At 37.4% G+C, this 24,841-nt stretch overlaps 1 protein-coding gene across 1 annotated transcript in view; it reads left to right on the plus strand.

Annotated features, from left to right (window-relative positions):
* The window catches only part of LOC132152286 (collagen alpha-1(VII) chain-like), an 81,908-nt gene extending 57,278 nt beyond the window's left edge, over positions 1-24,630 (plus strand). Inside the window, exons 83-118 of the mRNA XM_059561088.1 lie at positions 830-865; positions 948-992; positions 1,187-1,219; positions 1,353-1,415; positions 1,758-1,793; positions 4,483-4,563; positions 4,672-4,740; positions 4,866-4,901; positions 6,154-6,213; positions 6,502-6,546; positions 6,635-6,670; positions 6,776-6,871; positions 7,353-7,478; positions 13,012-13,083; positions 13,217-13,252; positions 14,284-14,343; positions 14,428-14,472; positions 14,847-14,882; positions 14,992-15,027; positions 15,397-15,453; positions 15,649-15,720; positions 16,116-16,187; positions 16,327-16,362; positions 16,467-16,547; positions 17,146-17,199; positions 17,282-17,335; positions 17,492-17,554; positions 18,510-18,572; positions 18,694-18,810; positions 19,486-19,563; positions 19,655-19,708; positions 19,852-19,900; positions 20,594-20,686; positions 22,582-22,713; positions 22,798-22,860; positions 23,471-24,630. Coding sequence (XP_059417071.1) covers positions 830-865; positions 948-992; positions 1,187-1,219; positions 1,353-1,415; positions 1,758-1,793; positions 4,483-4,563; positions 4,672-4,740; positions 4,866-4,901; positions 6,154-6,213; positions 6,502-6,546; positions 6,635-6,670; positions 6,776-6,871; positions 7,353-7,478; positions 13,012-13,083; positions 13,217-13,252; positions 14,284-14,343; positions 14,428-14,472; positions 14,847-14,882; positions 14,992-15,027; positions 15,397-15,453; positions 15,649-15,720; positions 16,116-16,187; positions 16,327-16,362; positions 16,467-16,547; positions 17,146-17,199; positions 17,282-17,335; positions 17,492-17,554; positions 18,510-18,572; positions 18,694-18,810; positions 19,486-19,563; positions 19,655-19,708; positions 19,852-19,900; positions 20,594-20,686; positions 22,582-22,713; positions 22,798-22,860; positions 23,471-23,640 — 2,355 coding nt within the window. The 3' untranslated portion in view covers positions 23,641-24,630. The remainder of the gene's footprint in view (positions 1-829; positions 866-947; positions 993-1,186; positions 1,220-1,352; positions 1,416-1,757; positions 1,794-4,482; positions 4,564-4,671; positions 4,741-4,865; positions 4,902-6,153; positions 6,214-6,501; positions 6,547-6,634; positions 6,671-6,775; positions 6,872-7,352; positions 7,479-13,011; positions 13,084-13,216; positions 13,253-14,283; positions 14,344-14,427; positions 14,473-14,846; positions 14,883-14,991; positions 15,028-15,396; positions 15,454-15,648; positions 15,721-16,115; positions 16,188-16,326; positions 16,363-16,466; positions 16,548-17,145; positions 17,200-17,281; positions 17,336-17,491; positions 17,555-18,509; positions 18,573-18,693; positions 18,811-19,485; positions 19,564-19,654; positions 19,709-19,851; positions 19,901-20,593; positions 20,687-22,581; positions 22,714-22,797; positions 22,861-23,470) is intronic.
* Positions 24,631-24,841: the final 211 nt, after the last annotated feature.

Below are 24,841 nucleotides of genomic sequence, written 5' to 3' on the forward strand. Positions count from 1 at the left end.
GCTTTGCTAATATTGGGAAAGGGGCATTCCTCATCTCTGTAGTTTGTTATTGTGTATTGGTGCATTTGTGTATGTCTGTTAGACACTTGAGTGTGCTTGGAAGCATATTTTATGTTTTACGTCTCTGTGAGCAATTTGAATATTAAAATTTATACACTACCGTTCAACAGTTTTGGGTCAGTACGTTTATTTTATTTTTTTTTAAGAAATAATACTTTTAATTGGCAAGGATAAGTTGTTCAAAAGTGACAAATAAATACATTAAATATATTGCCAAACTGTTCTATTTAAATAACTGCTTTTCTTTTTCATTTTATATTTATCCGAGACTTTTCACGAATATATTAAGCAGCAAAACTGTTTTTAACAATGATGATAATAAGAAATGTTTCTTGAGCACCAAATCAGCATATTAGAATGATTTCTAAAAGATCATGTGACACAGAACCCTGGAAAATGTAGGTTTCCCATCACATGAATAAATTTAATTTTTTTAAATATAGTAAAATAGAAAACTATTTTAAATATTTTAAATTGTAATAGTATTCACAATATTAATGTATTTTTTTATCAGAATGCAGCCTTGGTGAGCATAAGAAACTTGTTTCAAAAATATTTCACAAATCTTACCAACCCCAAACTTTGGAACAGTGTTTGTGTCTAATGTAGTGTATGTGTCTAATGTTTGTACAGTCTTTGTCAAAAGTACAGTATACAGTATGTCTGTTTGTTTAGAGCTTGTGTATGCTGTTTATATGTGCATGTGTGTTTCTGTGTGTTTTATATTTGTGTCAGCCTGCTATTCATATCAAATGTGTATTTTGCACAGGGGAATCCAGGAGAACCAGGAATAAGAGGACCAACTGTACGTATATATTTAGTTAAATGTACATACTCAAATTTAAAATACTCTAACCTCTAATCTAACCTTTGGTTTGATATTTCAGGGACCGATGGGTGGAAATGGACCCCCAGGGGTTCCTGGTGTGAAGGTTAATGCTGCATTTTATGACATGGATCAAATAATTTTATTTGTTAGCAGTCATATTAAATCAACAATAACAGCATGAACCATATTGGATATTTTGTCCCTGTTTGTGTCCTTATTTCCTCAGCTTTGGTATTGCAGATAAAAATAACATAAAATGTGTGTGTAAATGTACACATGTTTATGTGTCATGTTTAGGGTGACCAAGGAGAACCAGGCATTGGAGTTCAAGTAAGTTTTCCAGCTGAGTAGCGATGAACACATTCCTTTAGGCGATTTGATACACAGCAATGTGTTTTTGGAGTTAAATAACTAACCTACCAGAGTTTACTCACTCTTCAATCTTTTCCCTTCATTCTTCAAGGGTCCTCCTGGACCTCAGGGCAACAGAGGGTTACCTGGACCTGCAGGCACTCCAGGAGCAATAGTAAGATAAAAATGCAATATTGGAGTCATTTCAACAGCTCAGAGGAGTTTGAACTCTGTCTCTCCACAGAGGTTATTAGACAATCTCTGCAGCTTCAGCTTAGAGCCTCTTCACATGCTCTATTTCTCTGTGCCTTATTTATCCTTAACTCTCATAGTCTACAGTTTGCCCTTGCACTTTAGAAAACAACATGTTTTTCCTCCTTGCATAAGCTTATTTCAGCACTTAAATATCAGTGTACTGTTTAATTTGAGTTTCAAATATGCATCTTGTTCTTATAGATAAGGGTGATTTTATATTTATCTGAGTAGGGATGAATAGAGCACTTTGTAATGTTTGCAGGGACCACAAGGACCTCCAGGACTTCCAGGACAAGTGGTGAGTAAATAAACATACCAGACCAACATATATTACAGAACATTTCAAATTACGAAAAATCCTCTATTACAATTTTCCCTCTTCAAATAATTGGTCAAATGGTGGAGGTGAGGCAATGCATGCACAGTGCAGTCAGAACTTTTTCTTTGAGCTGCGAGAAAGATTGAAACTCGACCAAAATTCACTTTCTCGGATGTACACACTTGGTCTCAGTTGGGCGTTTGGAGCTGTTTCAGGCACTATCCAATTTTGATATCCTGATACATGTATCGCTGGATCGGCATCATATTTTGAGATACTTTGCAATAGACCTACTGTAGTTTATATGAAGTATGAAGATATGTGTATATAGCTTTTTTTATTGTATATACAGCCTAAGTATAAATACAAAAATCATAACTCACATTTTTTGCATTTTTAGAATTAAAGAAAATAATATATACATATGTGTGTATGCTGTTTATACATTATACTCCTATTTAGAGCATGCGTAAACCTACTTAAGTATACAAACCTGATTCCAAAAAGTTGGGAATGGAATAATTGACAAATCTCATAAACTTATATTTTATTCACAATGAAATATAGATAACATATCAAATGTTGAAAGTGAGACATTTGTGATAAGTGTCATGGCAAATATTTGCTCATTTTGGATTTCATGAGAGCTACACATTTCAAAAAAGTTGGGACATGTAGCAATAAGAGGCCGGAAAATTTAAATGTACATATAAGGAACAGCTGGAGGACCAATTTACAACTGATTAGGTCAATTGGCAACATGATTGGGTATAAAAAGATCCTCTCAGACTGGCAGTGTCTCTCAGAAGTCAAGATGGGCAGAGGATCACCAATTCCCCCAATGCTGTGGCGAAAAATAGTGGAGCAATATCAGAAAGGAGTTTCTCAGAGAAAAATTAGTTAACATCATCTACAGTGCATAATATCATCCAAAGATTCAGAGAATCTGGAACAATTTCTGTGCGTAAGGGTCAAGGCCAGAAAACCATACTGGATGCCTGTGACTTTCGGGCCCTTAGACGGCACTGCATCACATACAGGAAAGCTACTGTAATGGAAATCACAACATGGGCTCAGAAATACTTCTAGAAAACATTGTCGTGAACACAATCCACCGTGCCATTCGCCTTTGCCACCTAAAACTCTATAGGTCAAAAAAGAAGCCATATCTAAACATGATCCAGAAGTGCAGGCGTTTTCTCTGGGCCAAGGCTCATTTAAAATGGACTGTGGCAAAGTGGAAAACTGTTCTGTGGTCAGAGGAATCAAAATTTGAAGTTCTTTTTGGAAAACTGGGATGCCATGTCCTCCGGACTAAAGTGGACAAGGACAACCCAAGTTGTTATCAGTACTCAGTTCAGAAGCCTGAATCTCTAATGGTATGGGTTGCATGAGTGCGTGTGGCATGGGCAGCTTACACATCTGGAAAGGCATCATCAATGCTGAAAGGTATATCCAAATTCTAGAACAACATATGCTCCCATCCAGACGTCGTCTCTTTCAGGGAAGACCTTGCATTTTCCAACATGACAATGCCAGACCACATACTGCATCAATTACAACATCATGGCTGCGTAGAAGAAGGATCTGGGTACTGAAATGGCCAGCCTTGAGTCCAGATCTTTCACCCATAGAAAACATGGCGCATCATAAAGAGGAAGATGCGACAAAGAAGACCTAAGACAGTTGAGCAACTATAAGCCTGTATTAGACAAGAATGGGACAACATTCCTATTCCTAAACTTGAGCAACTTGTCTCCTCAGTCCCCAGACGTTTGCAGACTGTTATAAAAAGAAGCCAGAACATGGCCTTGTCCCAACTTTTTTGAGGTGTTTTGATGCCATGAAATTTAAAATCAACTTATTTTTTCCCTTAAAATAATACATTTTCTCAGTTTAAACATTTGATATGTCATCTATGTTGTATTCTGAATAAAATATTGAAATTTGAAACTTCCACTTCATTGCATTCTGTTTTTATTCACAATTTGTACAGTGTCCCAACTTTTTTGGAATCGGGTTTGTATTTTTATTGTGAAATTTTAGTCATCACTTGATTAATTGTGAAAATATTTTTCTATTATTTAATTAGCAATCTAGTCAAAAATGACAGCCTAATGAAGAATAGCTTGCAAATGTTCTAGTGCCAAAAATTTTATTTTGTGTTTATGTGATGTATTCAGTTGCACTTAACTTAAAAACTCAACTTTCGAATTCTGGAAAATATTTTTTTTTCAGTATAGAATAATGTGTTCACATAATTTTGAGAACATAAATCTATTGATGTATTATGTTTTTATCAGAATATAGTTTTTTTTTACTCTTGTTTTTGTTAAATCTTTTTTATAAACTAAACATAATGCTTATATATAATGTATAATAAACTAACCCTGACAGCTGTTTCTAGCAACAAATATTAACATTAGTATATGATTCAAACAATAAGGGAAAAGTAGAAGGAAAGCTAAGGAGTAAGAATGTAAGTATCCTGCTACTGTATCTGTAGGATTCATCAATTACCATACACAGAAATTGATTTGATTTGTTTCTTTAGCATGTTGGTGTTGGTGATAAGTGATAATGAAAACTGTTGTTTGTTCACTCAATGTGACTGTGAGGCCTGGCACTTTGAGTAACAAGGTTATCTTTAACATGATGGCATAAACAGGGAGAGGGGGGCAAGCCTGGGGTCCCAGGGAGAGACGGTGTTCCAGGGAAAGATGGCCTGCCAGGGTTACCTGGGAAACTGGTGAGTGATCAGATGATCTTGACATTTACGAAGACATATACGCAATAATTTCATGATCTTCTGCACCTTTTTTTCGTCTTATTATATCTCTCTGTCACTTTCTTTTAGGGTGTTGCCGGACCCATCGGCCCCCCAGGACTTAAAGGAGAGCAAGGAGACAGCGGTCCACCAGGAAAGGTGCATCCATATGTGCATCTGCATGTCTAGACTTGCACGTATTGTGTAGTTTTATTGACGCTTTGCTTTTAATTCCCAACGTGCTCAATTTATCTCTCTCCTTTTATTTCCACTTTGTTCTGCAGTCTGTCACCGGACCCCCTGGAATGAAGGGTGAGATGGTGAGTTGTTGCCATGGTTACATCATAGCGAACACTGTGTGAAGATCAACACGTCTCACCTGCATGATAAATAATCTCATTTGAAGCAAACATAATGTTAGAGCGCCATGTACGTGAGCTCTTCAATAGATCTTCTCTCAGTGTTGTCATACTTAAATGCCAGCTGAGAAGCAGCACAAAGTAGTAAAGTAAACCACAGAGAAGTAAAGACTTTTATTTTTTCAGTCTAAGTAGAGAGGCTCTATTTTATTTTACTTTAATCTAATATTTTATGACTATTATGGATAAAAAACTTTCTTTAATCCTCAGGTAGGTTTTTCCATACAGCGTTAAGATTTTTTTTTGACAGTCTCTATGTACTTTCCATCTAGTTAACTTCTTATTGTGTTTGCTACCCGAACTGTTTCCCAACACACAGAGGTTTAATGTGTTTCATAACACAAAACATGTAAATTATGCTAATTTCCATAAGATACATACAGTGATACAAGTTTTTCTTTTTTACAAATTCACCTACTGTACAACAGTAGGCCCTCTTTTTATTGTCTGTGATTGACAACATGCCACTAAGCTTTAACAATAATTTAATGTGCTTTTGTGTGTCTGGTTAGTAGATTAAGTTGTATGTAGCTGTACTTTAAACCTTAAACAAAATCAAACAGTGAGTAAACTTTGTGCAAACTTTATTTTACCTCTTTGTCAGAATTCTGCCAGCTCTCTGACACAAATCCTGTGTAATTGTGCCTTATTGTGTGTAAGTTTTATTTTATTAAGATATTGGCACTGATGTGCTCCATATATATATATATACCACATTTATCAACAAACTTATGACAGGACAGGGACAGGGAAGTAAACTATTGTGGCCCATTGCACATTAAATGCCACAGGCAAAATCCATCAGCTGCTTTCACTGTACAGCTGAATACTTCCAGGAGTATCTAACCTGTCAAGAGATGCCATCCACAGTTTCACCTATGATGGAATCTTTATAATATCTGAAAGATATGTACAGCATGCTCTTAGAAATGTGCAGTACTTCCTGAAAAAACATCAACGGAATAAACAGAACTGAAGCACACAGGTAGTCAATGCATTCATTCATTTGGTACAGTACCAATTCTCCTGAGGGAAATGGATGGCTTATCTGCACTTGCACCATGACATAGATTGCAGATAATGGGCCATAGATTTGTTATTTCTGACATGAATATACCACATTATTAACTTATTTATTGGCTGATTGTTTAAGGGTCCTCCTGGTCTGACATTGCCTGGTACAGTTGGAGAAAATGGCCTTCCTGGATTACCGGTGAGTTTCACTCATTTTGGTTATTTATTGAAGCTCCTGTCCAATACATTCCAATTAATTTATTTTATATGTGTATATACAGTCTGTGTATATATGTGTTATATAGGTTTATATGTGTTGTACTGGATATTTATGTTTCTTTATGCCTCATTTGTTCCCACAGTTTGCCATCATATTCTATCAGCCATCCTTCATCATTAATGTCATGTGTATAAGTAATTCTGAATTCTTATTTCATACTCTGTATTGAGTTTTTTTGTGTGCCTGTTTTGTGTTTTTGTGTTTTAGGGCTCAAAAGGAGACAAAGGGCCAGCGGGGATCAAAGGAGAAAGAGTGAGTAACATTATTATGAAAAGAGTGTCAACTAACAAGGTAATGTACAATGTGTGGAGATAGAATTTAAAGTATTATTTACTCACAGGGTGCTGCGGGTGATCCTGGAGATCCTGGTGAGAATGTGAGTACCTGCAGTCACTTCAGAGGCAGAACTTCCAGCAACCATCATCCATTTCATCTCCACTATAATGCTTCATTTAAAGAGTTTTTCACACTCATTGTTCAGGGAATGAGAGGACCATCTGGGCCCAAAGGAGTCAAAGGAGAGGCAGGTGTGGGGATGCCTGGGCCTCCAGGACAATCTGGACCCATCGGATTAAAGGTCAGTAATTAATTTTATTTTAGAGTTGTTATTGAACTGTTGCTAACAGACCTCCAACCCTAAGTGTAAACTTTGGCACATAAAGGCCAAGGTATACTTCACTTTCCGCATTCTGTTCCATTTCATGCACAGCCGTGTCCGCACAGCTTTCAACCACAGATGAACTTGGATGGATAAGCTCGACACATGTGCAGTACCTCTAACTTGAATCATTCTGTCTTAACATTTACCTTGCGTCTACACTGTTGTATGCCAACGTCCGCAGACAAAAATCATGTCACAAGGAAAGTGCACGGACCATTACGGAACGCGGATGGCCGAAGTATACTTTAGGATTAACTTATCCCATATAGTTTCTGTAAAAAACATGAAAGATACCTCAGAAAGACCACATAGCAATGCCTTACCAGCTGCATAATCAACCACAGAAAATTTAAAAATCTAGTTTGAATATTGAATTAAATTCTTTATTCTGTTGAAGGGTGACCCTGGCTTACCAGGTCCTCCAGGCCCTCCTGGACCACGCGGATTGGATGGCACGCCAGGACTGGCAGGGCAGAGAGGTGAAACAGGTCAGCCAGGAACCCCTGGACCACCAGGAGAGAGGGTTAGTAAAGTCGCCGTACATATAGAAACAAATGTACTCTGAGGGTGCTTTCACACTAGCATTTTTGGTGCGCACCCGGGATCGATTGATGTCAGAGATGATGTGAACGCTGTCTTCTGTACTCGGATGCGCACCCGCCAACCGTACCAGAGTCTGCTTCGGTACATAACGGCACTTGCGTCTGTCTTACGAATGTACTGAAAATGCTCTAAAGAACGTTGAAAGTGAACATAAATGAGATGTACAGCTCTCTGCTTGCAGCGCGTCAGTCACGCTCATCAGGAAAGTGAGTGAAACACACAAACAAACACACATTTTCATCAAATAATTTGTCATTAAAAGCGGTTCACTTCCGCGATTTGGTACGATTGCGTTCACATAAGCAGCAAACCGTACCAGAGTTCACATGAAGTGTACTCCAGACCACCGTTTTTAAAGGAACACTCCGACTTTTTGGGACTTTAGCTTATTCACAGTATCCCCCAGAGTTAGATAAGTCCATACATACCTTTTTCATTTCTGTGCGTTCTGTAAGTGTTATTTGACGCACCCACCGCTAGCCTAGCTTAGCACAAAGACTGGATGTAAATGGATACTGGTAGCATAGTAATCCCAATAAGTGACAAAATAATGCAAACATTTTCCTATTTACATTTTGTGATCTGTATAGTCACAGCGTGAACAAATAACAAGGCTATATGAGACAGAGACCATTTTTAATCGTATAAATACTGGGAACTATATTCTCACTAGGCGTAGGAGCACAGCTAACGTTACTTGGGCGGAGTGGCTACTTGGGCGGAGTGATAAGCGCAACACACGAGACGCCCTGTTGATAGTTCCATAAACAAAACAAATGTGACTAACTAGCTAGACGTGACTCGTGATCATGGCTGACTTTGAGGAATTGTCAGACTCAGAGGAATTTTACTGTGTATCAAACCAAGATCCAGAACCATATAGTTTTGAGCCAGAATACACAGACGAGGAGTTACAAACTTTGGAAGCTGTAAGACGAAGGGAGAATCAGAATGAACACGGACTGGTGGTGTAAATGTGGAACATGACAACCTATGCCGACAGAAACCGAGTGCCTTTGTTGTAATGAATGGGACCTGGGTATTGCCATCAATGTCAAGGCTTGATGACAATCAAAATATTTGAGTCACTACCACGGAAGATTTCTCTGCCCTAATACACCCGGCAGTTGTCTTTTTTTTCCCATTGTGACAAGATCAACTGGAAGAAACGCCCCATGCCGAGTGAACCTAATGGTCAGCTATCCACCAAGTAAGTTAAGTGATTTTGTTATAATGATCATTCATAGTTCAATGAAATTGTAGTATAGCCATTGCATACAGTGTGTCACAATAATAACAATAAAGGGGATACACAGATACACGGAGCCCCTATTCACGTAATAGTGTCACTACTAAGGTTATATTACATTAGCATGGCACTGTTACAGCATGGCTAATGTTAGTCATATCAAAACATAACGGAACACTTACCGCAGTAACAGGTGATCCAATTTGTCCTGTCTTTATTATCGATGGGATGGCTGTATCCTTTAGCACACGTTTCATGGTCCGTGTGGCAACTTGCATTTTTTCAAAATAGTCGTCTACAGTAAAATGTTCAGAGCAAACGAAATACTTCGTGATGGTGTTTGCAGGTGTGTTTGGATCTATATCGTTTATGAGTGTTTTTGGTTGGAATTCTATGAAACATCATAGTATTACCTGGTCTCCCCTGTTTATTGTCGCAGTTCTTTACAATACAGCGAACACCCATGATTGTACACTATAAATCTACTATCTAGTAATTGCTGACTCTATTACTCCAACTCTGAGCGAACTCTCTTCTCCTCACCACGGCGTGTCTCTGGTGCTGCGCTAATCACTCCGCCCAAGTAGCCACTCCGCCAAAGTAACGTTAGCTGTGCTCCTACACCTAGTGAGAATATAGTTCCCAGTATTTATACGATTAAAAATGGTCTCTGTCTCATATAGCCTTGTTATTTGTACACGCTGTGACTATACAGATCACAACATGTAAATAGGAAAATGTTTGCATTATTTTGTCACTTATTGGGATTACTATGCTACCAGTATCCATTTACATCCAGTCTTTGTGCTAAGCTAGGCTAGCGGTGGGTGCGTCAAATAACACTTACAGAACGCACAGAAATGAAAAAGGTATGTATGGACTTTTCTAACTCTGGGGGATACTGTGAATAAGCTAAAGTCCAAAAAAGTCGGAGTGTTCCTTTAAGCGGACTCGGGTACGGTTCGCGGGTGCGCATCCGAGTACGGAAGACAGCATTCACATCATCCAAACGAACCGAACTCTGACATCAATCGAACCCGGGTGCGCACCAAAAGTGCTAGTGTGAAAGCACCCTGAAAACAACACATGTTTAGGAGAACTATCATTACATAAAGTAATATGTTTTATACTAGGGCTGGGCAAAAAAATTAGTTTTTGATTAATTGTTTTTTAAATGAAGTCGATTTGATATTGATTCTTAAAAGCCATGAATCAATCTTTTCCGATATTTATTTCAGCAAACATTTTAAAGATTTGATTAATGTGAATCTTGTCATTAGTCTTGTCCACTAGATGTCACCTTGCTATTTACCTTGTGCAATGTCACAACAGAAAGCCTGTCACTCATTCAGTGCTTATCATGGCAGAGAAACTGTTGAAAAGAAGCAAGAACAAAGTGTGATTTGCAATGCTCAGGTAAAATTCTATAGTAACACAACAAATCTGGAAGCATTTGACATCACGTGTAAAGGCACCATAATTTCTGCAATAAATAAATGAATGGCGGATAGCACAACACACTGTTTTGTTTACACAAGCGCGGATGATGCTCACGGTGTTTTCAACGTCTGTTGTCTCACTATGATGATATGAATACAATTTCATCCCCAGCTACTCTGAAAGTCACTTCATTAGCATTTTATTGTTTAATTTGACAAAACTACCGTCATATAACATACAGCGGCTGCAAGTTCCTCACGCCAAACCATCAAAATTAACGTTTATTTAAACATGAATAAACTGTCAAAAATATATTACCGTATTTTCCGTACTATAAGTCGCACTTTTTTTCATAGTTTGGCTGGTCCTGCGACTTATAGTCAGGTACGACTCATTTATCTGAAATTAATTTGACATGAACTGAGAGAAATGAACCAAGAGAAAACATTACCGTGTACAGCTGCAAGAGGGCGCTCTAATGCTGCTCAGTGCTCCTGTAGTCTACCACTGAAAACATAGAGCGCCCTCTCGTGGCTGTAGACGGTAATGTTTTCTCTTGGTTCTAAATAAAGAGGCGTTCGGATCCATGTTCACAACTTTATTCAGAGAATGGTCAGACAGGCAGGGGGGAAGTCGTGGCCTAATGGTTAGAGAGTCGGACTCCCAATCGAAAGGTTGTGAGTTCGAGTCCTGGGCCGGCAGGAATTGTGGGTGGGGGGAGTGCATATACAGTTCTCTCTCCACCCTCAATACCACGACTTAGGTGCCCTTGAGCAAGGCATTGAACCCCCAACTGCTCCCCGGGCGCCGCAGCATAAATGGCTGCCCACTGCTCCGGGTGTGTGCTCACAGTGTGTGTGTTTGTGTGTTCACTGCTCTGTGTGTGTGCATTTCGGATGGGTTAAATGCAGAGCACAAATTCTGAGTATGGGTCACCATACTTGGCTGAATGTCACTTCACCATGGCTGGACTGGCCATTGGGCATACCGGGCATTTGTACATAAAATGTACATAAAATGTGTACATCGGCTGCCCATTCGTTTTGTTTTGTTTTGCTTAATTGGCGGCGCTGGGTTTGTGCCGGTGTAATGCATTGGTCAAAGTCAGTGTATTTTTTTTTTCTGACAGACCAGCCCATGAAACACGTAGATCAGCGGCCCATTGGCTCTTTTCTTGATTGACACTGGGCTGGCCCAATCACAACTTTAAACGAGTGAGCGAGCGGCAGCAGTGTCAGTGTGTATCTGTAAAAAAAGATGGAGAAGAAACGCAAGGAATGTGCAGATAAATAGCGTGAAAAAATAGAACCAGGCCCTTAAAGCAGACACTGTAAACTGTGTCAAAATATATCTTTATTTTTTTGTGCATTTGTTTTACAAAATATGGCTATTACTGTCATCGGATTAATATTATAACTATTATTATGTATAGGTGTAATGTAAATAGACACTGTAACTAAAAGAGGTTTGAATTTTTCTTTGTTTAATTTGCACACTGAATATGGGTTGGAGCTTTTAATTTTGAACTCTCAAAGTGCACCAGATTAATGAATTTAACATTAAAATGCACAAAACTTTCTCACGGGGGGGGGGGGGGGGGGGGTCATGCCCCCCAACCCCCCTAGAAGGACCGAGGACACACCACCATAGTTTTAACAAAAATCCTGTAAGAAACACTGGTATTGCTATGCCAGAGCCGCTTATAACTTGTTTTAGGATTCACCGCTGTGGAGTATAGTTCAACTGTATTAATAAATATAACATTTTGACTTATTTCATCTGTTAACTCTCACTCGTTCCTATACTCACTCATTACATGGCATTAGTGGTTTTAATGAATAGGAGTTGGTATGCATATAATTAAGGGCGTGCAAAGATGGGTGGTGTTTATGATCATATAGTGGGCCGGTCTGGGCAAAAATGCCCAGGCCGATTTTTTGCACTTCACTTTCAACTTTCACTTTCAGAAATCAGGAATGGCGTCAGGTATGTTAGGGGTAACCAGAATCGAAAACCGAACCAAGCAGAGATCGGGGCAGGCAGCAGAGAATCAGAGTCGAAATACACAATCCAAGATCAGACACGGGCAGAACAAACACAAGGGAAAACGCTCGGAAATGCTAGACAGGCTAAACAAGACTTCGCAGAGAGTGAGAGTGATTGTGGTGCTTATATGTGTGTGTAAATGAGGTGCAGGTGTGGCAAGGAAATGGGCTGATGAATGAGCTGCAGGTGTGGCAAGGTGATTGTGATGCAGTGGCTCACGGGAGATGTAGTTCGGGTGTGGTGCAACAGTATGAGAGGTGCTAGTGTCCAAGTAATGATATGGTGACATCTAGTGGTTGATGGGTGGAATGGTCCTGAGTGGAATGCCCTCTACTGAAGTTCATGGGCACAGCTAATGATCGTGACACTATTATTGTTTAATAAAAGGACCCTATTTAAAATTGTGAAAAAAAAATTAAATACAGGCCTGTGGCTCTTCATTTCTTTTTATAAATTCACCATTTGTAAACTGATGTTTACTGTTATTTTTTTTATTATTTCAGTAGCATTAGTATAAAAACTACATTCACTGAATGTAATGAAAAAAATAATATAAAAGAATCGAGAATCGAATTGAATCGAGAACTTGTGAATCAAAATTAAAATAGAATCGGGACATCTGATTCGATACCCAGCCCTATTAAATACCATCATAGACAAAAACATTTACTGAATTTGGCTACATCCAATGATCGCAATTCCACTTGGTGCTTGTAAGGGTCTACAAGGATTTATTGGCAAAGCCGGAAACCCAGGAACACCGGGAGCTGGTGGGCCCCCAGGACTCCCTGTAAGTCACAGACGTGTTAAAATCAAATAATTGCATATAAACATTTGCATTAAGGTGTTTCTTAGAACAAGTAAAACTGTGTGTGTGTGTGACCCTCAGTGGTATTCATTGATGTCTTTATCTTCATATTTAGGGTACTGCAGGCCTTCCAGGACTTAAGGGCGAAAAGGCAAGTGATGTGTTGCTTGCAGGGCTTACAATTTTTAGGAGCACTCCTAATTTAAAAAATTTAAGAGCTCATTCAAAAATTTAAGAACAGTTGAAGTCATGAACAAGTAACCATGAGAGAATGTAGCTTTTATGACAAAAATGAGGAACATTGTGTGAGTCGTGACAAAGAAGTTTACCTTTTGATAAACCAAATAACAGTATTTTGAGTTAATTTGACCAGCTGCAAAAATAAAAAAAAACTTTAATTTACAACAATATAATTACAATACTATTATTTAGGGCTGTCTACATTTCTTTGCATTCAATCATTAAAGAACAGAGCTTAAATTTTTGTGGAAACCCCCACGGTGACCTAAAGCTTTACTCTGAACGATGCAGCACGTTAGGCTATAAATGTACATAATTCAGTCGTAGTCTTTGCAGTCTTTACTGGCATTTGCCACCTACTGAGTGTTAATTTATTCATGAGCTTCAATCTGCTCAGTTGCACCAGTGCATCTAATTTTTTTCACAGACATTTACAGTTGCAAAGGTGACTAATGTTCGCACTGTAGAGCCCAGGCTTGTTGTGTATTTTTAGGGCTGTTCAGTCATGTTTCATCATATTATATATAGTATAAAGTTCAGAAATCTGAAAAAATTGTTTTTTCCCATTTTAACCTGAAAACAAATGCATATTGTGCTCAAGTGCTTATTGCCATTACAGCAAAATACAGAAATAGTAAGACATTTTGAAATTCATGCTGATTAACCTTTTTACTTAAATGTGTTATACTGATTATATAATTTGCAATTAAAAGTAGAAAAATACAAAATAAAAGCATTTTTGAAAGTGGTTTTAGACTTTTAGGACCAATTTAATTGTGTTTATTTTGGAATTAAGGGAACAGGTCTAAAAAGCTCAAACTGATAACAGCTTGTCTCTCTGCAGTTAGAGCCACTTCAGTAAGGTTCTGGACAAAAATGAAGTGAACTGCCTCACACACAGAGTCATTACCCTTTCTCTCTCACTTTTTCCTCCACATTCAGGGTGAAATTGGTGTAGGAGTGCCAGGTTCAAGAGGAGAGCGAGGAGACGCAGGGCCTAGGGTAATGTTCACAATGACCCCATCTTTTGTTCATTTCTTTGTATGCAGATTGTTATGGTGTGTGTATCTGTCTTATTTTTTATAGGGAGAAGAAGGTCGAGCTGGAACTGATGGAGAGAGAGGCCCTACTGTAAATATACTCCTACTTTCCCTTCACAACATTCAGCATTCAATCATTCTTTACCCCACCACATCCTGTCTTTTGCACATATTGATGTCAGTCAGGCAGTAACAGTCAGTCTCTCTTGATTGGTGTCACTGATCTGAGCCCTCGTCTAGATGTGGAAAGGCTGATGCAGGCAGAGAGGTAGCTGTACGAATACGCTGTATTCATCACACTTTATATTCAGGGGCTATGATGTGTTTGTCTCCCACTCGCTGCAATTTCAAAAGCATTATGAGTCAAGGCCTCTTGCAGTGCTGCACTTCTTCTATCTACAAATTCATACAAATGCTCAAGCAAATAAGATTTATCCTTTACTCATCTGTCTGTCCCACTGATAGGGTCCTCCTGGCAGCAAAGGAAACAGAGGAGATAAGGTGTGTATAACTTTTCATCAACTTCTATAATCTGTCTCAGGCTGGTCTGTTACTTTGCTAAAATACATTCCTTTATATACACGTTTTATAAACTACCAATTCTTCACAGGGTGAACAAGGTTCTCCGGGAATCAAAGGCGAAAAGGTAATTATTATTATTTTTGTATATGCTTTGATCATCTTTCTTTATTACACAGCTTCCTATAATACTTGATTCTGATTGGTCATTACAGTATTTTTCAGTGATGGTGGATTTCACAGATTAACTTGATTCTTAAGTAATACAATTATTGAAATGCAAATAAATATTTCAAGTGCATTTATTTATTTGTAGACATATAATAAGCAGAATCATGTACAGAATCATGTATTATCGCAAATTAAAAACCAGAAGATTATTATGATGCAAAGTAGCAGGGTTTTGTATCACCCTAAAAGAAGGTTTCTTTTGCATATATTTCGCATACATATTTAATGGATTGTATATTGCTGTATTTGATTTTGAATCTTTAAGGGAGATACTCTGCTGGTGGGGGGACCTCCAGGAGACAAAGGAGTGAAAGGAGAAACTGTGAGTCAGATTGTTTTGATTAAGTGTGTCAGGTGTTTAATGATTTTGGGTCACTTTATGAAACGGTCATAAAGTATTCATGTGTGTCTGCCTCAGGATCTATAGGTTGTTAATGAGTAAGTAAGCAACAGGATAAAGGCAGATCTATTGGGTCGATGTAAACTAATCAATTGTATTGATCACTGCTCGACTCAGGGGGAGAGAGGAACTAAAGGTGCACAGGGTGAAAAGGGTGCAAAGGGACAGGAAGGACCACCAGGAGAACAAGTAAGAATGTTTTTTCTTGTTTATAATATTTTAATAATATACAATTACAATAAAATGTTGTCATGCCTAAATCACTTTTATATTTATATTTTATATTTTTGGGGGGACAAAATAGTATAAAATTTAATATGGGCTATTTATCAGTTATCAGTCTTAACATTAATAAAAATATAATATTGCTATTAGCCGCAATTTTAATACTGGTGCATCCCTAAATAAATTGGCTATTCCAAGTTTGCTCTTTCAGAACCCATTTATTTTTATTTATGTCTCAGATGTCTTATAAAATTCCTCAGGTTCCTCAATTTGTTCCCCCTTTAATCTCATTGCTGTTCGGGAGAAATGGCAAAGATATTGAAGAGATCTCATTTGTGATTTTTCTATCATATTTCCAGGGTCTGAGAGGGGAGCCGGGAGAGAGAGGTTCAACTGGCTTCCAGGGAGCGCGTGGTCCTGGTGGTCAGAAGGTGAAAAATACTTTCCCTTTCTTCACAAATGAACAAGAATAAACATATGTATATATCTGAATACATTTGGGAATGTTTGCATATGCACATAGATGTGTGTGAAGGCCATATTGATCAAACATTTGCTTATCATTTCCAGGGAGAAGCAGGGCAGCCAGGTATCCCAGGAGAAGCAGTACGTATTCTTATTCAGATGCCTATAACATCAGCGCATGACTGGCACATATAGTCCCCAGACTCAGCCATTTCCTCATGACTACTTATTTTTTTTATCTACAGGGAACACCTGGTAAAGATGGTCTGTCTGGCATGAGAGGAGAGAAGGGAGAGGTCGGGCCCGTAGGTCATCGAGGCCTCAAGGTGTGTTTATATGTGTGTGCATTTTAATGGTTGTCTCTTTGATTAAAACTCAAACTGACTATTTATAGGTTATTATCGCTAACCTTGAGTAGCCCTTCAGACCAGATGATCACACTGCTTATAATTCCACCACAGTTTGGATTCCAGGCCATTGTGTCTGACATTCATCTGCATATGTACCTCAGAGCCATTGTATTAAAGTTTTTGTGTGTGAATATGTGTGCGCTTGCGTGCATGTGTGGAGAAATTGATTTGTCGAGTGCAGTGAGGCACATGAAAGACTCATGTGTATGAATCATTCCTCTCAGGGATACATGGGCCGCTGCAGACAGTGCCCTTCAGCCAGCGGCAACATAGACACGCACATTCACATTGCAGATAAGAACTTTTATCTGGATTCAACATCCCAGATAGACCTCTATCTGTTGTCACTAATGAGAAAGACAGTAATTGAAGGGTGTGTGTGAGTTTGTGTGCTTGTTTGTATGACTGACACATGAATGGTGCTTTATTCTTTCTAGATAGTAATTTCTCCTGTGACATTACTCCCTGTAACATTGAGTGATTGACAGTTTGACTGAGCTTTAATGGTTTACAGGGAGAACGAGGATCCAAGGGAGCATGTGGACCAAGCGGACCAAAGGGAGACAAGGTGAGTAATAAGGAGAGCTCAAGGAAAGTTTTTGTTGTGTGGCGATGTTTTGCTGGAAGTGATGAATTGTGTCTGTTCGTAGGGGGATGCTGGGATTAATGGCAGACCGGGATTGCCAGGGAGGAAAGGCGAGCAGGTATGTATTTAATTAAGTGTAAGTTATTATTATTATTATTGTGTATTCTTCTGTTGTCACACTATTTGCTTGAAATAAATAAATAAATAAAATTATGTGTGAGGCATGTATGCGGTTCCTGTCGTTATTTTGCTTTGATGGCAAATTTTATTTTAGGGTGAAGTCGGGTCTCCAGGTCTCACAGGAAGTCCAGGGAAGGAGGGACTGATTGGAGTCAAGGTAAGAGCATATTTCTTTGGAAACATATTGGTCTGAGAATATATTTTATAATAGTGATGTCACGATACATCATTTCACAATTGTACAGTAATTGTTGATTTAATTGATGGAGCACATATGCCACTGAACAAGTAAAAAAAAAAAATCTAAATATTAATAGAAAAAATTAAAACAATTCCATGTTGCCTTAGTGTTTCAGATTTTTCCAAGTTATTATAATGTGTATTATGTACACTACTGTTCAAAAGTGTGGTCATTAGGATTTTTTTTTCTTTTCACCAAGAATGACAATGAAGACATTCATAATGTTACAAAGGGTTTCTTTCAAATAAATGCCCTTGTTTGGAACTTTCTATTCATCAAAGAATCCTAAAAAAGTGGATCATGGTTTCCCAAAAATGCTGCATAAATGCTGAATGAAATATCTGAAGGATCACGTGACACTGATGACTGGAATGTGATGCCTCTAAAAATTCAGCTTTGCATCACAGGAATAAAATGCAATATAACATACATTAATATATATCACAGTATTATAAGTTTGACTGTATTTTCATCAGATAAATGCAGCCTTGAAAGACTTCTTTTCAAAAAATCTTTACCAACCCCAAACCTTTGACCTGTAGTGTATATTATTAAAGAAGGAATAATTTGTATTTTATTACAATGTAAAAAAAAAACTGTGAATTTATTCATAGTACATATCAACATTTTCATCACAGTTGGCTCGAATTGAATCTGTACTAATAATACTATAATTTATTATTATTTTAAGATTGATTGGTACCAATTTACCAATTCTTTTAAAATCCTTTCTGAATAAGCCAGTGGACAACAAAATGAACTATTTTATTGCAACATAGTACTACATATTCTGCAATCCTTCCAATTTCAAAGAATAAAGTTGAAAAGGAACAATAAACAAATCGTATAACGTTCATCGGTTGATGTCTAGGGTGACAGAGGGTTTGATGGAGTTTTGGGGCCGAAGGGATCACAAGGAGAGAAAGGTGAACGGGTGAGTATACCAACATCTTTAGCTCCCCTGCTGTTTAAGACTAAAACTGCTGATCTCAGTGAAGTGGCTTATCAAATGTTCCACCTACTCCTCTTTCCACTCTTACTCCTGCTTTTTTTAGGGCCAACCTGGTATCCCTGGTCCCCCTGGACTAAGAGGAACAGATGGACCCCTTGGTCTAACAGGCCCTCAAGGACCTGCTGGAGGTAAAGGTCCAGAGGGCCTGCAGGGGCAAAAGGTATCAAACTTACTTTACAGTATTGTATATGCGCAAAGGGACATTTACATAATTATAGCTATTGCTATTCATGTCTGTGTTTCTATACATTCATTTTTTTCAGCAGGAGGGGTGTCATCGACATTGGACCACATAGCATGCTTTTTAAGATTATAATTTTAAATCAGAATACAGTAAATAACAACAAAACTCTGATGTGAATATATGTCTGCAACTGTATCTCTTAATTCATATTGATATCCAGTGAGTTACTGAACTTTCACTGACATTATGAATGTGAATTTTCTGCATTTTCAAAAAATACACACAGCACAGTAACATTCTGGGCTCATTTTGACATAACCTGTGGTTCAGCAAACAATTAAGTAATTATAGCTGATTCAGTGAGGATGTGAGTTTAATCCATGATTCAGACCATTTACTCTTTTCAGACTGATTTGTCAGTTAGTTTGACAGGTTCATTACAGTCTTTTTTTTATCTCATCACATACAGTACAATTCTATTTATTTTATCTAATTATTTCTTTTTTTTTTCTTTTTTTTTGTGATATGTTTTGTATTGATTTTGAGCAGCAGTGCAATGCTGCTCCTGAATAGCACTTCAGGAAACACTGAGTCATGCAGAAGAAGCCATGGTTAGTTCATCACGTCTGAGATGTTGAATATTTGTTGTAGGGAGAAAGAGGTCCTCCAGGCCCTTCTATGGTTGGCCCACGTGGCATACCTGGGATCCCAGGAGAAAGAGGAGAACAGGTTACTCTATACACCTTCTTCTCCTCTGCATTTTCTCTCCATACTGTACATCTGTCATCAGTAAATGTGTCTCTCTGTGTTTTTGTATCAGGGTGAGATTGGCACTGATGGACCTAAAGGAGACAGAGGACAACCAGGCATGACGGTCAGAAACAAATAGATGTTTATGATTCATGATTTATTGTAATGTCATCATGCATATTTTATTCTGCTACTCGAGTCTCCTTGAATCCTCAAGATAAGTGACAGTGACACAAAGACTGCTTGCATCTCTCTTTGCTCTTAAAGGAGGATGAGATTCGGGCTTATGTTCGAAGTGAGATGAACCTGCATTGTGGTGAGTGGATAACCGTCATTTATCTCCATCGGCAACAATTTTCCATCATCATCAATGATCATTTCACATTTTGTTTCACATTTTACAGACCAGAAATCAAAACAAATCCTTGACAGCAACTTTCATTTTTTGAGCTATAAGCTACACTGAAAGAAAAATAATATTAACCAATTGCCATTATTTTGGCATTGTTTTGAATGGCAAATTTAATTTATGTTCTGACTTCAATGTCATACGAAAGAATCAAGATAAATGAAATATGGGATGAAATCAACCTTGCCTACTTTTTTTTCCATTGTATATTTTTTTTCACTTGAGAATACATTTTACAGTAGTATGCTGATTGATGTTGATTTCTCTTGTATCAATCAATTGTCTCTCTTTCTCTCTTTTCCCCTAAGCTTGTGGAGGTAAGTTTTGACTATTATAGCCTCAATATAGCCAGTAGATATTTTCCTATCATTGAATCGGTAACTCATGTGCACACAATACACTAACAGTAGGCTTGTGTGATTTCAGTCTGTATAAACCTTGTTGTTGAATATGTTCGTGAGAATTACTAGGATTTGTGCATGCTAAATTGTTGATGTAGTGCATGAACTTTGAGTACATCTTTACATGCATGGATGCTTGTGTTCACTGACGGGTTTTACTATCTTACTTTTGTGTGATTCGTTATGGCCTTGTTCTCAGGTGTTCAGGAAGTTGAGAAACCTGTACAAGTGCAGGCTTACCGAAGCTCCTCCACATCCCCAGAGCGATCACTAATCCAAGGGGACGAGGAGGGTGAGTTCTATCCTCAGCTCATCCTTTATTTTCTGTTTATCCTCCTCTCTTCTAAACTGAAAACTTTTGTCACTCTGTCCTCTATTTATTACATTTTTTTAAAGGGCTAGTTTAAAGAAAATAAAAATTAAATTCTGTCATACTTTTACTTATACGTGGAACACAAAAGAAGATATTTTGAAGAATGTTCACACTGAGCTGTTTGCATGCAGGTTCTTAAGCCGATTATGCTTAATAAGCCGAAAACACACTTGGTCATGTAAACGAAGTAACCCGTTTTTTTTTACTGGAGTAAGGTCATAAACAGTGTAAGCATAAACCCGTTGCAACAGGTAGTTTTACTCTGATTTTGCATGGCATGTAAATGCATTAACCCACTTTCTATCGGCTAACATCTTGCAGTAAAGAAAGAAGGAAATATATATAAAAAAAGCGGACTTTTTCATGACTCAGAAGCTCACAGTGCTGCATTTATAACTACATGAGATGTTAATACACAAGCTGTAAGTTTCCAGAGATGTTGCAAGCTTAATCTAACATCACAACTGACAAATGTATGGAAAACGCAGATACGCAAATGATTATATTTTGATGTCACTATAGGGAAATAACCTGATTTATTAATGAAATCATGTAAAAGCCGCTTGCTTGTATTGTCATGTTACTGATGTCCATGTAAACAGGGAAAACTGATTATTTTAATAAGCTGATATTTGTGAGTTATCAGCTTACTGGTCTGCATGTAAACGTGCTCACTGATGTTTGCCATACCACGAAAGCCTATATCACTTATGTGCCAAGTATAACTAACCTATCTATCTCTTGCCCTTGTGGAAACAAAAAGTGTGCTAAACTCTATTGAATGTGCAGCTGTAACATACATATAGCATTCATAGCATATTTTTTGATGTGCTTTAAAGAATTACACTTTTTGATGTGTTTTGGATTACAAAAAGCACATACATTTTAACTGTAGTTTGTTATTCAATATTACATTAATGTTTTAAATGTACTAAATTCATTCTTCTTCTAATCTTCTTCATTGCAAATGTGTAATTACCAATATATTTCTATTAGTGCTGTCAAATTAACACGTTAAATCAGGAAAGATGATTCAATATATTTATATATATATTTATAATATATTATTAGCCACAACACAAGAATACGTTTTCTGCGTGTATTTATGCTTTTATTTGAATGAAAACAGCGCATCCGTGCAGCGTGGCAGACACAGAAGAGCGTACGCTGCTTGCGTTCATCGGATATTCTCCAAACTGGTGCTACAGTGATGCGGAGAGACACAGAAGAGACGAATTGTTGAATAAAGTTGTTATTTTTGTATTTTTCAAGTACAAAAAGTATTCTTGTCGCTTCATAATGTTACGGTTGAACCACTGAAGGCAGATGGACTATTCTGACGACGTCTTTCATACTTTTCTGGACCTTGACAGTGTAATTTACTAGGCAGTTAATGGGAAAGTCGCAAGCCTCCCGGTTTTCATGCAAAATATCTAAAATTGTGTTCCGAAGATGAACAAAGCTTTTACGGGTTTGGAACAACAATGGTAGTCACTCTGCGTTATTTAAAAATACAGTATCGACATTTACAATACATCTCATTATCATGTTCTGTGGAAGTAAATCATACAGGTTTGAAACAAGGATGAGTAAATTATAACAGAATTAAACTTTTTCTCTTTAAGCTACCCCTTTTAACAAAAACTATGTTTCTGCCTTAAACATAAGTGGGATATGTTAAATACATGGTTGTATTTAACATTATCTACTTGCACATGTACATTGATTGCTTTCAAACTACAATATCCCAGCATTCTTAACTGATTTCCAGTAGCCCTCACATTCTTTGTGCATCCATGCACATTTTTTTGCAGGTCATAAGCTGCGTGTTGTGATGAACACAAACGATCCAGACTATGAGCACATTTACTCTATAGAGACCTATGATGATGATGCTCCAGTAGAGGAGATTGCTGACTATGACACCACGGTCAATAAAAGCCAGGGTATGCCAATTTTTTTCCTGTAGAAAAAAAGTTTGTCTGTAGCTTTCTGTGTAGACATAGTATAATATATGGATATTTTGGCAGGTCAAACCATCTCTTTTGATACATTAAAAGCTGAAAGGACAAAATTTGAGGTGAAAGGTGAAGGTGAGCCAAAACCTCTTATTCATTATGGAGATTAAGGTCTCCTTTCAATCATCTTTACGCAGTATACCAAACAGTGTTGATGGTGCATATTTTATTCTCCACATTTTACTGCTTTTCCATGTCTTTGTTGGGAATAAAGTGCTTAGAAATGCTATCTGTAGGAATGTATTAAACTTTTGTTGATGTGAACTCTATGATGATGGATTATCATAATTTTGCACTGTGTAATTGCTGCAAACTATTGTTCTTTGCTGTGCTCACTTCCTGTTGTTTCTCTGTGTCATCTCTATGCTGTCAACCCGCTGACTCATCTGTATAACAGCTCTTAGTATGAGATTGTAAGCAGCTGTCCTGCCACAGAAACTAGCTGGACATTTCTACAGATCTCTGTGGTGCTATGAACTTTAGAGACATGCCATAATGACAAAATTAAAAGTTGAATCTGCCTTGTGTGCATTTGTGCACTTCAGCAATGGCTTTCGCCATATTGTCCAATTTGCATTAATTCAGGATAGAATTTAGTTGTGTTTTCTGTGGAACAAAATAAGAATTGGTGTGTATTCTTTACCATTCAGACATTTAATTATTTTTGTTTAATGTGTGTTTTTAGACTCCTGCATCTTGCCCATGGAAGAGGGTAATTGTTCCCATTATACTCTGCGCTGGTACTTTAACTCTGAAGTGGGCGTCTGTAGACCTTTTATTTACAGCGGCTGTGGAGGAAATGCTAACCACTTTTTACAAAAGGAAGAATGTGAGGAACTCTGTCTACAAGAGTAAGAAGGTACATTAACAGGCACTGATTAATACAAAAGGCTGAAGGTATCAAATGGTGCAATAATGCATATAATGATCATGTAAATGAATTATTAATTGCATGGGATAGGTGTGATTTCTGCACTGTATCTGTAAGAGTTTTTCTCACAATCCTATCTATGTTACAGAATGTTTTTTAGCTTGAAGACAAGAGTTGACTATAAATGGAGGATCACAAACTCGTCAGCAATAAAAAAAATTGAAACTGTAGTGTTTAACACTGCCATCATGCACAAGAGATCAAAGTAAAGATTGATGTCAACACATTTTCCTCAACGGGACAAGCAAATTTTGAATATTGATCAGGTCTTTAAGGTTTATTTATTTTGTGTCTGTTGAGCTGCCAAACATCTGTTAATCTTCCTGCCAAACTGGATACATTGTTATACATATATATATATATACACACACACACTCACACACACACACATTATTTGCTTTAACACATGTACATTAGTCCAGTCAGTAAATGCATTCAATACTATCTTTCATTTTTTTCTCCTTAATGTCGCACATTTACACCCAGTGACATTCTCTCAGGTGCTAAAAACAGAAACTAAAACACGCATTGTGATATTCTACTCTTTTTCGTAGAATAAGTCTGTGCTGTACAAAATTGTACTGTAAATGTTGATCTGTATTTTTATCTGCTTGAAAATGAGAATGAATGTTCTTGTATTATTAGATGCTGCATGTTTACTTGGACAAATGGTGCTATTTTTATATTTTTGACTGATTTGAATGTTTTCATGTATTACCCTCATTATATTATGTGTTTATTTCCATTATAGTATAAGGATTTTACAGTCATGTTCATTTTAAGTGATGTTGGAGCAATTTACAGTTTTCTTTGCACATTTTTAATAGCACAATAAAAGTAGTCATTTTCTAAATATACATTCATATATTGTAAAGTGATCTTTTCTGCATGTGTTCCTTATTTGCTTGAAATAACCATTTTAAAGGCAAAAGAATAACATGAAACAAGACATAAATCAATATTTAAATGTGATGAACAAGTCTGAATTGAATGTGTTGGAGTGTTGGAGCTCTCATTTTAACAATGAATACTAACAAGTGCAGATCTACATTTGACTAGCCTTTTATGTCAACTAGAGCCTTATCAAAAAGGTCAGTAACCACCTGTAGTTTATTTAGACCAGAA

This window comes from Carassius carassius, chromosome 10 (genome assembly GCF_963082965.1).
Source record: "Carassius carassius chromosome 10, fCarCar2.1, whole genome shotgun sequence".
NCBI lineage: Eukaryota > Metazoa > Chordata > Actinopteri > Cypriniformes > Cyprinidae > Carassius > Carassius carassius.